The sequence below is a fragment of the Cloeon dipterum genome, chromosome 3 (genome assembly GCF_949628265.1).
Source record: "Cloeon dipterum chromosome 3, ieCloDipt1.1, whole genome shotgun sequence".
Classification (NCBI taxonomy): domain Eukaryota; kingdom Metazoa; phylum Arthropoda; class Insecta; order Ephemeroptera; family Baetidae; genus Cloeon; species Cloeon dipterum.
Genome location: NC_088788.1, coordinates 12337018 through 12347279, shown reverse-complemented (window position 1 = coordinate 12347279; position 10262 = coordinate 12337018). Strand labels below are relative to the sequence as shown.

Sequence of the window (10262 nt, the reverse complement as noted above, 5' to 3'; positions counted from 1 at the left end):
GGGATTAACATTGAATCTTCCCATCAGAGCGAGAAGTGTGAGTCCCCCATAAATACATAATGTCTGTAAAATCTGCTTAGCCAAAAAACGATTTTGCTTTTGGCAACGATGCTAAAAGTGTCCTGCGCGGTTTATAAAAGGTGAAAGAATTAAGGTGTTTTTGCCTTCCTTACCTGCATTAATCCTATACATATATTTTTATCTACACATTTCATACATATATTTTTGAATTATGTATTTTTTGAATTTCATTATGAGCTAAGAATAATTTTTTAAAATAATACATAAAATAATTATTAAAATGCTTAATATTTTCAGATATTTGGTCGGCGGAGTGGTTTGGTTGGCCATATCTGGCATCAATCCAGCTTTCGGGTTAAATAAAAATAAACTCATTCTCCGACCAGGTATGTACATAAATTAGCTAGCGGTGTGAAATTACATTTAATAATACACATACATCTTTTAACCTGCAGCGCGAAAAATTATAAATATCCCTAAGTCGAGAGTCGTGGTTGGTATCCTAGGTTCAGGATTATTTTTTGCTATGATTACGACAGTCGTCTGGCTGTGGAAATCTTCCATTTTTGATGCTCATGGCTCTGACCATGAAGAAGGTATCAGATGGAAGAAGTATGAGGAAAGAGGACTTGTTGGCCTGCAAAACAAAGACAATACCGTAAGTTGATCCACATTTTTGCCTTTTTAAAAAATTGGAGAGAGAGTCATTTCTTTATCAGCGATTATTCATTTTGCTTAAGCCGACGACTGCCAATAATTAATCACCGAGGACCAATTCAAACTTCTATACGTTTTAGGTCATGAATTTAATTACTCTTAACACATATTATGAAGCAGCGTTATTCAATAGATTATGGTAATAAGAATTGATTTGCAATAGATATAATGTGACGCTATTTATAAACTAAATTATTAATTATATTTCTTAATTTTGAAAAAATTGCAAACTGTTATTCCAATACTTTGTTAACCCATCCAGCATCGTTTTTTTTATAATTTTTGGCAGTGTTATATAAACTCGGTGATACAGTGCATGAGCAACACAAAACCATTGCTCGAGTATATCCTTCTGGACCAATACCTCTCCGATGAGAATTTCAGAATCTCGTCTGGCCATAAAAATGGATTGCTTGTGAAAGGTACAGTTTCTAATTATTAAAGAAACGTTTTAAATTATTCTTCTGATACATATATTGTGCAAATTAAAAAAATTGCTAAATTTATTGTGAGAAGAAATTGATCATTTTTGTAAGTTCAATTAAAATTACATTTACTAATATTCTCGCTTATTTCGAGCGTGAAATTAAGATAGTTGGTTCATTATTTATTATTATTATTGTATGTATTATTTTGTAAATCCTTGAAAGCTTGAATGATTACTTATACATTTTGCCACTAAATTTTTGACATAATTTCAATAATTTGCAGAATTTAGCTGTTTGATTAGACAAATTTGGAATGGAAATGAGAAGGTAGAGAATGTGAGCTCATTTAAGATGGCAATGGAGCAATTAGCGCCTCAATTTATTGGCAACGCACAACACGATGCGCAAGAATTCCTGATAACCCTTATTGATTGGCTCCACTCCCAAGACTTAAACCAGGGGACCATGAAGCCCAAGCCTGTCCTGGATAATTCGCAGACAGCCATGGAGACATGTGTTAGTTTCATGTCCAACTTTACCAGCAAGATTGTTGAAATCTTTGGCGGTCAGCTCTCGTCGTCGCTGAAATGCTCTGAGTGCCGAAACAGCTCAGTTCTTTTAGAACCTTTCTGGGACTTATCTCTACCAGTTCCACCAAGCCAGTCCAGACAAATGCAGCTGGGTCAGTGCTTGGACCTCTTCTTCAAGGAAGAAGTCCTTGACGGAGATGAAAGACCAGTAAATATTTGACCTATCTTTCTGATTTAATTTGATTTGTAACTCTTAACTGTTGCAAACCAAGGGTTCGCTAAAAAATCTTGATGTTATAAGTTTTTAGATATCTAAAGTCATTTTGATTGCATGGTAATTCACTGGAAACGTAACAGTTTAATGGAATAAGAATCAAGTAAGGCGCAAAATGTTAATATAGCTAAAAGATCAAATTTTGATTTTTTTTTTATAATATGGAAACAGATCATGCAATGTTTCCAAACATTTTATTCTTTAAATTTGTTTCAATTCATTAGTACACAATAATTCAATATCTTTTCTATTCATTCCGATTGTACTATATATATACCATTGTCGTTGTTGTTCTTTGCAGACTTGCTCTTGGTGCAAGAAAAAACAGATGTGCGTAAAAAAGCTTTCAATCCAAAAACTCCCCAAAATCCTTATGCTCCGTAAGTGCATCGTGACCTTTTACGCAGCAGCCTCTCTTATACTGAACAATATTTTGCGCTTTGCAGACCTAAAGCGTTTCTCACCATCGGTTCACCATCAAAAGCTGAGCATCAAGGTGGACTTTCCCCTGCAGGATCTGGACCTGAGCATGTACAGCTTGGTCAAACATGGTCAGAGATCGGAAGAATCTTTCTACAGTTTGTATGGGGTGATCAACCACTTTGGCACCATCGACTCAGGGCACTACACAGCAAAAGTAAAACACCCATTTTCCTCAAAGTGGAACGAATACAATGATGAAAGGTATTTTATTCTCTATTAGATACATATCACATTAAAATGTCATATGAATTAATTAAGATTGTTTTTTTTCAATTTGTATCAGTTAAAACAAAATTGATTTGCAAATTTATGACGTTTTGCGTTCGGTTGTTTTTTATGCATGTATGTTTCTCAGTGTATCAATCACTTCTGGCAGCAAAATAGTCAGTCCAGAGGCCTACGTTCTTTGCTATCAGATGGACACATCTGTCAAAATCTAAAACACACCTCATCGCACCGATTACTGACAGTGGCAACAACCCGGAGACATAAAAATGTACAAAATGAGAAAAACTATCTATAAAAAATAAGGGTGGAGGAAATTATTAAGGAAGCAGCTACTTCAAATGTGCGGAATGGTATGTAGCCTACATTAAGTGCGTGGGACTCGATCATCATCCAGTTTGTTTTGTCCAGGAGGTGGGACGAGCAGGGAGAAACGGTCAAGAGGCGCAGTGCCACCTCTTTCTAGACTCGCAAGGCCGTGATCTGTGCGAACTCCGCAGGCATATCTATACTCACTCAGACTCTGTCGACAGACACACTGTTTGAAAACTGCCTAGCAAAGTTTTTAAGCCGTGCAGGTTGGTGCCTCCTTTTTCTCTTAAGTTTGCTCTTTACTGGAATTTTGTCTTAAAATAGACGCTCAAACATAAGAGACCTGGAAAATTGGCACACTGAGGGGCCAACGCAGTCAGAGACCCATGCCACTCCTGAAAAGCAACAGCCACCTCCAAGCCTAATAAAGTGCCCCGGCCATGAAGTCGCCTTCTCCACAGATGAAGCCGTCCAAGCACTTGACATGCCAGAGGAAAATATTCAGACTCTGCTTTGCTACCTTGAGAGGTGGGTCGAGGTTCTCAGTCCTGCTTACGTAACGTGCAAAGTCATCAGCTATGGTGGACCAGCAGCTCTGAAGGCTGCCGCCAAACAGTGAGCAATTTGTTTTTTACATCTTGTTAGAGGCTTTATTTTTAATCTTTTGCTTCAACATTTTGAAATTTTTGTGTAGATAAACAGATGCTTTCCTGAATTTTAATTCACCGTAGTAAAAATGTTAGTGTACTGAAAAATCCTAACGAGTGTTCCTTTGATTTATGTTGAAGTGGAATGGTGGAAATTTTCCTCAAATCTGTGTCTTTTTTCCGCTTAACTAGTTCCAGCTTCTAACCGCAGCTCTAATTCATTATCACTGATGGTTGCGAATCAAAGAACTGCTTCGGTTAGTGCAGAACAGCGTCGTTAGTTTTGGGGAACTGTATAGCATTTAAGTAATTAATAAAATGTATGTGATGTGTGTAATGTTAGATAAAAGGAACATTTTTATGAAACTGAACACCAAACTTGTCGAAATGAAGCTCTGGACCATTTATAGTTTCAGTGTCCGCATCTGGCAATGGCAGTTGCTCTTGACCAGAAGTTCAAGAAGAACCAAGAGAAAAGCACGTTTATTGAGTTCCCTGTATAGTAGACATTGCTGCTGCCATTGGCTGGGACAGCGGCCAAGTGAAACGACGAGACCGAAAGAGCTATATATATAGAGTGGAAAAAAGGTTACTCCTTCCTTAGACTATCAAATAAATGGGTTTTAACTAACTCCTTACTTTGTTCCAACACAGTGAACGATCGGAATGTGAAAACGCAAATGGTGGTGCAGCTGTTGCACCCTGGGCTGCGAGTCCGAGCGAAAGGGTCTCTCCCCCAGAGGAGATTGGCGAGGCGCTGGATTGGCTGTCAGAGAAAGTGGATGAGCGCCAAGAGCGATCAAAGCTAATTCAGCTGGAAGCCCTTTTCACTGCTTTGACCAGGTACTTATTTTAATAATATAGAAAGCTCCAATTATTCGCATTTTTTCTGCATTATATTGGCTGTTAAGTTAATAAATATCATTATTAATACTCAAACACCTAGATTCAGTCTGTACTAAAATTACTCAATGGTTGAAGATTTCACCCTGCAAGTTTTTAATTAACTAACTCGCATTTCTCAACTTGGCCCACTACCCATTTTTCCTTTACATTTTTGTGGTAAATGCAATATTAATGTGTATTTTTATAGTGTTTCCTTCGAATCTGTAAAAGAATGCGAGAATGTTGTGAAGGAGGAGATTTGCCTTAAATTGAAGAAAGCGCTGTTCACAAGTATTTTGAGACTGACGTTACTGAATTTGAAACAATTGAAACGAAGCTCTCGGTAGGACGTAAGAAACACTCAATATATTATACTGTCCTAACCTAAATTTTTCTAGCCGGGTATGGAGAATGAGAACCATCAAGTGAGAGCAGACGTCCAGGCTCTGTTTAGCGCTTATTCAGATTCCCTCTTCAATGAGAGGGCCATCGTCAGAAGATTCCACGGCATCAGCAACCCTTTGTTCTCCTCTCAAATGTGGGCCAGACTTGATTTTGGCGCTTGCACCTCAACAAGAACTTAACCACTCTCAGTAAGATTGCTCCTACAGAAATCGTGTAAATGGTTCTATCTGAAATGCAGTGTTCACAGGGGTCTCAAATGGAGGTTGTAACATCAGACAGGGAAGATGACGGAATTGTCAGCATAACTCTGACACCGAAGAGCCAAGTGAGCAAAGTATTGAAAAGACCAGCAGGCACAGAAGTGACAGCTGAGGTTGCTTAAAAAAAACTGAACAACAAGGAAGTCTTCGAGAAAAAATCTCTGATGGAAAGCTCAATGACAATTTTGTCAGAGTGAATCTGAAGAAGCGAGTCTTCGTCAGGGGCAAGAAAAACACTAACTTCTCCAAATACAAGAAGATGATGTACGAAAGGAAGCAGATTGATAACAACTATGATGGAGGGAACGGAACTGTTAAGAAAGGAAGCTGCTTCACATGTGGAATGGTATATGTAGATTTACTGTTCGCAGGTTCTGGCTCTTCATGTCAACTACATTTTCTCTTGTAGGCTGGTCACTGGGCCAATAATTGTCCCCAGAATGACGGACTCATTTCTATGGAGGTGGCTGATCAAATCGATGACAGTCCTTACCTCACCTTAGAGGAGGCTGACGCTTTGGCCAATGAACACAGGCCTGTTTCCAAGTACGCTATTGCTTTAAATTTTCACTAATTAGTGAAGCTTAAACTCAATTGTGAGTTTCTATTTTATTTCCCTTTTTGCAGATTCAACATGGAGAAGCCAGCAGAGGAAGGCCGAAAGCCCACTATTGAGCCTTTGTACAGTCTCGATGAGAATGGCGAGCTCCCTGACACACCGCTTGAGGTACTGGCCGCACTGAAACAATTCGGCTTCAGCTCCTTTCGCCCTGGACAAGAGGAGACAGTCATGAGGATACTCTGTGGTCTGTCCTCTTTGGTGATGCTTTCTACCGGTGCTGGCTAAAGCTTGTGCTACCAGCTGCCTGCCTACTTGTACAGCAAGAAGAAAGGGCCTTGCACCGCTCTTGTTGTTTCACCGCTTGTTTCTTTGATGGATGATCAGGTTTGTCTCTTTGTCTTGTTAGTCAGTGCAAATTCACAGTAACTTTGATTGACACATCATATTCATGTAATTTAAACTGTAAATATTTTATCTAAACCGAATTTAGAAGAATATATATTTCTGATTGGATTCACTTCACTCAATGAAGAATGAGGACCAAGTCAGAGCAGACGTTCAGGCTCTGGTGAGCGTTTATTTAGATTCCCTCTTCAATGGGAGGGCCATCGTCAGAAGTTTCCACAGAATCAGCAGCCCTTTCTTCTGATGTTTTATTTCCAAACTACCGACGTAATTAGATTATTTTATTCTTCCTGATATCTTTCACTCATGATAGCTTTGCTGTCTTATTTTGCCGTGTGATTTGTATTAAATGGGTGAAGAGTAGTGTATAAGGAGTTAATCAAGATCAGATCGTAGTATCAGCTTTGCCCGTTGAAGAGGTGCACTGTGCAAAGTGTCGCACGTTGTGCCAATTGCTCTGATATCTATTCTGTAGTTCTGTACATAGATTTTAAATGTGCCAGTATATATCTTACCCGCCTGCTGCTTCCTGCTTCTATAAATATACATTTATATACACACATATATTTAATAAATAAATAATATACAAATAGTAGAGAATAAATTATTATTGTTTTTATATGTTATAGCCTTAATGGCAATGAGTTATTTTTTCATGTAATGACACACTTTTGCTAGTGTGATAATTCTTATAATTTTGAGGCAAACTCTAGCCTTTTTTCGCTATCTATGTGTAAGAGCTAAAACATAAGAAAATATTTTATCTACCCTCCCACACAAGCAACTCTTACACTATAATTTAGGCTTGTATTGTATTATTATTAAGAGAATTAGCAACAGGAACTATATATCTATATCGAGTTAAGAAAATTTTTTAGGTTCCAGGTTATTTAGGTATATTAATCATTATTCTCATTTTATTAATTTGCTTCAAAATATGGTGGTTGTTTTAATTCTCAGCAGACTTTGCATCACAACATTGCCTGAAAGAAATATAGGCTATTATTACTAAATGAAAGCACATTGAAATGAATTTTTCTTTACTTAAATAACTGAAGTAAAATTAAAGTGGAATTCTATTTTTTATTAATGATGCTGCTATAGTATGGAAACGTGTAATTCTTGTCAATTTGAAAGATACTCACGCCAACATGCAGAGCTAGTATTCCGTCCAACTCCAAGTTTCCAATCACAATCAGTGCGATTCCGTCAGGACCAACAGCTACTTCCTTTCCAGTGCAAACACCACTTTCTTTTGATCCAGAAATAACATCGCAGTATGTGCCAGCTGGCAGACAAGTCTGCAATAAATTTTAAATCTATTTTCATTCTTTAATTTTATGTATTTGACAAGCAAGAATAAACAACTACATACATAATATATACGTGTTTAAAAATTGAAAATTATTTTATCATTATTAGTTGAACGAGTTGATTGATATAGATAACCTATATTATATATTTAATTCTATGTACACGACACACTAATCGAAACTAGACCTTGGACCTTGTTGCAGAAAATATTCCAAATGTGCAATATTTGCTTGAAATTTTTCAATACCATGCGATGTTATATTTTCGAACCTTATTTCGAATACTCTGGTCACGATTTAAAAACAAAATAAGATTTTAATTAGGAAAACATTACTCGCCATTTTAAAAGCATGCAAATTTTGCACCACTTTTCTAAAGAATTATGTTATAGTGCTTCTATATGAGCATTTTGGCCTTGACTCAGCAATCCTCAATTATTCCATACTACATATCATAAAAAAATGATAATAAAGATTTCTGGGGTTATCCCAGCAGTATCAATCGATCCACTTTAGTACCTGCAGGTTCTCGACCAAATCAACCTCAAATTGATTGTTGAATGCGATGAAGCCCTTGTTGCCCCTGCAGAAAGCAATCTGGTTGCTGCCATTGTCCCACCAGTCGGTCAAGGGCTCGCCATCGACCACGTTTTTAAATTCAATCATGTTGTGAATTTGCCTCCAGCGGTGCTCGCAGACCCAGCCGTTAGTGCACGTGTTATCAGGGTTGAACTCTGGGCCGACAATGTTTCCCTCGGCATCGGCAGGAGGGCCCTGGTCAGACTCCACAAAGTCGAAGCTGGACATGATTCTTGGCGTTCCGTACGTGTGCGCCAGGTTGAAGGCTGTGGCCATTTTATAGTTCTTTGGTAGCTTGTAGGTGAGGATGTCTCCTCCGCCAGCACCGTGTCCGCGTTGATTATCGTGGTTATCCACAAACGCTAAGGCGCTTCCGGAAGGCATGAACCCCCAACCCTCGCCCCAGGAACTCAGCCACCGGAGCTCATTCAGACCCCGGAAAGCTCTCCCAATCTCGGCGCTGAATCTGAACTCGGTGATCCGGCCCAGGTCCAAATAGTCGGTGAAACCAACAATGCTGCCGCCTAATCAGAATATAAACTATTATTGTTATTTTTACAAGTAGAAAACATTTTTATAGTTTCAAGTTTGATTTTGCAATATTAATTTCTGAAATTTCCTGTTGGTGTTATAATATTAAATTGAATGATCTCTTGTGGACCAATATAATTAAAAGATAGGAATATTTGAAATCTTATTATCTTTTTAAAAAGCCTTTTTGAACAATGACGTGAGATTTATAAAAAAGTAAATTTCATCCAGGACTAGATTTCTAGGAGATGGCTGGAAAAAATAATTTTACTGACCAAGATCGATAACTTCTTGGGCAAGGAATGGTCTAGATCCAGGTGCAAAGCCGTGATCCGTGTTTAAATCATGCAATTGGTCCATAATCGCCTGCATGTCTCCAGGCCACATGTGTTTGGCCGCATCCACGCGGAAACCAGCAACCCCCATGTCTATTAGCCTGTTAAGCATTTCCGCAATTTTTGCTCGCACATATTCGGTTGATTGAGCAAGATCCTTGAGGCCAACCAACTCACAATTACGAACCTGCAAATTTAAAAATCTAGTTAAAATAGCAAATTTTCAATTAGATTTGTACATCAATCTAGGAGCAGTGTCGTACGCTTTGAAAAATTATTTTAAATTAGAGGAATATTTAGGTGCCATTTAAAAAAATTGCCCCTCACATTAACTGGATCGTTGTAATCAACGATTTCGCACGACGGGTTGAAATCTATTATGCTGTAGGGCACGGCTGGAAAGTCCTTGTTGTTTGGCTCAGCTGTGCTGCCACCGGTGCCGACCGCAAAATCGTGTGGTCCAGTCATGTGGTTGAAGATTATGTCCGGGTAAATCCTCACACCCGCCGCATTGCAGCGGCGGATCATGTCAGCGAGAGCCGCTTCATCCCCAGAGCGAGTGACAAAATTGTACGAAATCGGCTGGTAACGTTCCCACCAAGGTCTCGGCTCGATTACAGCATTTTCAGTTGGAGGGGAAATCTTAAGCAAAAAATATTAAATTAATTTTTCACCCCCGTTCTACAATTTATAGTAAATAACAATTTTTTGCTTGGTATTTTATTAATAAAAATCTCACCTGAACTCCACCAAAGCCTCGGGGTCCTAAAAAGTTTTCACATTCATTCGCAATGTCAGCCCACCTCCACTCAAACAAGTGGACAATTGTGCTGTGGCCTGGGACCATGTGGGGATCCCATTGCGCGCTGACAAATTGTAAGACCAGCGGTAAAACAGGCAGGGCTAAAATAGTCCTCATTTTTCTGATGCAAAATTCAGCAAAACAAAAATGTATCGTCGTTAGCAAACAATTTAAAGCTCCTGTAATCAGTAAAAGACTGTATAATCAATGTTTGCTGGAAATCCCCTATCGATCATTCACGATAATTATAGACTCGATGAACCAAAAATGACAGGTATATCATTGGGAAGGTCATCGAAATATGCTTATTTACAGATTAATATTTTAGCTGAAAATAACCTCAAGCGAAGTGACAGGGCTGCAGGCACATGTTTTTTTATGGAAAGTAGTCAAACTTGGATAACAACAAGCACCCACGAGGAAAAAAGATCATATCGTATAGCCACATCCACTGAAACATTTAAAGCCTCCAGCTAAAAACCAGAGTCCTTCTGAATTCTGAATCCGTCATTAATTGCTCTCTTGCGTTTCAAAAATGCTGTCTTTGC

At 38.5% G+C, this 10262-nt stretch overlaps 2 protein-coding genes across 2 annotated transcripts; one reads left to right on the top strand and one right to left on the bottom strand.

Moving 5' to 3' along the window:
- The first annotated feature begins 2888 nt into the window (after nt 1-2888).
- On the top strand, nt 2889-6697 carry LOC135938988 (ATP-dependent DNA helicase Q4-like). The gene is made up of 10 exons (XM_065483089.1): nt 2889-3031; nt 3090-3256; nt 3315-3605; nt 4054-4225; nt 4292-4480; nt 4731-4865; nt 4921-5115; nt 5166-5533; nt 5597-5733; nt 5815-6697. Exons 8-10 carry the CDS (start codon nt 5447-5449, stop codon nt 6032-6034), a joined length of 444 nt encoding a protein of 147 aa, XP_065339161.1. The 5' UTR covers nt 2889-3031; nt 3090-3256; nt 3315-3605; nt 4054-4225; nt 4292-4480; nt 4731-4865; nt 4921-5115; nt 5166-5446; the 3' UTR covers nt 6035-6697.
- A 295-nt stretch (nt 6698-6992) lies between these two features.
- LOC135938987 (alpha-amylase A-like) lies at nt 6993-10081 on the bottom strand. The gene is made up of 6 exons (XM_065483088.1): nt 9652-10081; nt 9240-9554; nt 8853-9099; nt 7987-8570; nt 7300-7455; nt 6993-7137 (listed from the first exon to the last, which is right to left on the bottom strand). Exons 1-6 carry the CDS (start codon nt 9829-9831, stop codon nt 7126-7128), a joined length of 1494 nt encoding a protein of 497 aa, XP_065339160.1. The 5' UTR covers nt 9832-10081; the 3' UTR covers nt 6993-7125.
- Between the last annotated feature and the right edge of the window lie 181 nt (nt 10082-10262).

What these genes read in the sequence shown, in the direction of transcription:
- LOC135938988 (XM_065483089.1), top strand. Translation starts at nt 5,447, where the DNA reads ATGATGTACGAAAGGAAGCAGATTGATAACAACTATGATGGAGGGAAC. An exon ending in GCTGCTTCACATGTGGAATG is followed by an intron (nt 5,534 to 5,596) that starts GTATATGTAGAT and finishes TTTCTCTTGTAG; the next exon opens with GCTGGTCACTGGGCCAATAA. An exon ending in GAACACAGGCCTGTTTCCAA is followed by an intron (nt 5,734 to 5,814) that starts GTACGCTATTGC and finishes CCCTTTTTGCAG; the next exon opens with ATTCAACATGGAGAAGCCAG.
- LOC135938987 (XM_065483088.1), bottom strand. Translation starts at nt 9,831, where the DNA reads ATGAGGACTATTTTAGCCCTGCCTGTTTTACCGCTGGTCTTACAATTT. An exon ending in GAGGCTTTGGTGGAGTTCAG is followed by an intron (nt 9,555 to 9,651) that starts GTGAGATTTTTA and finishes TTTTTGCTTAAG; the next exon opens with ATTTCCCCTCCAACTGAAAA. An exon ending in CCAAGAAGTTATCGATCTTG is followed by an intron (nt 8,571 to 8,852) that starts GTCAGTAAAATT and finishes TATTCTGATTAG; the next exon opens with GCGGCAGCATTGTTGGTTTC.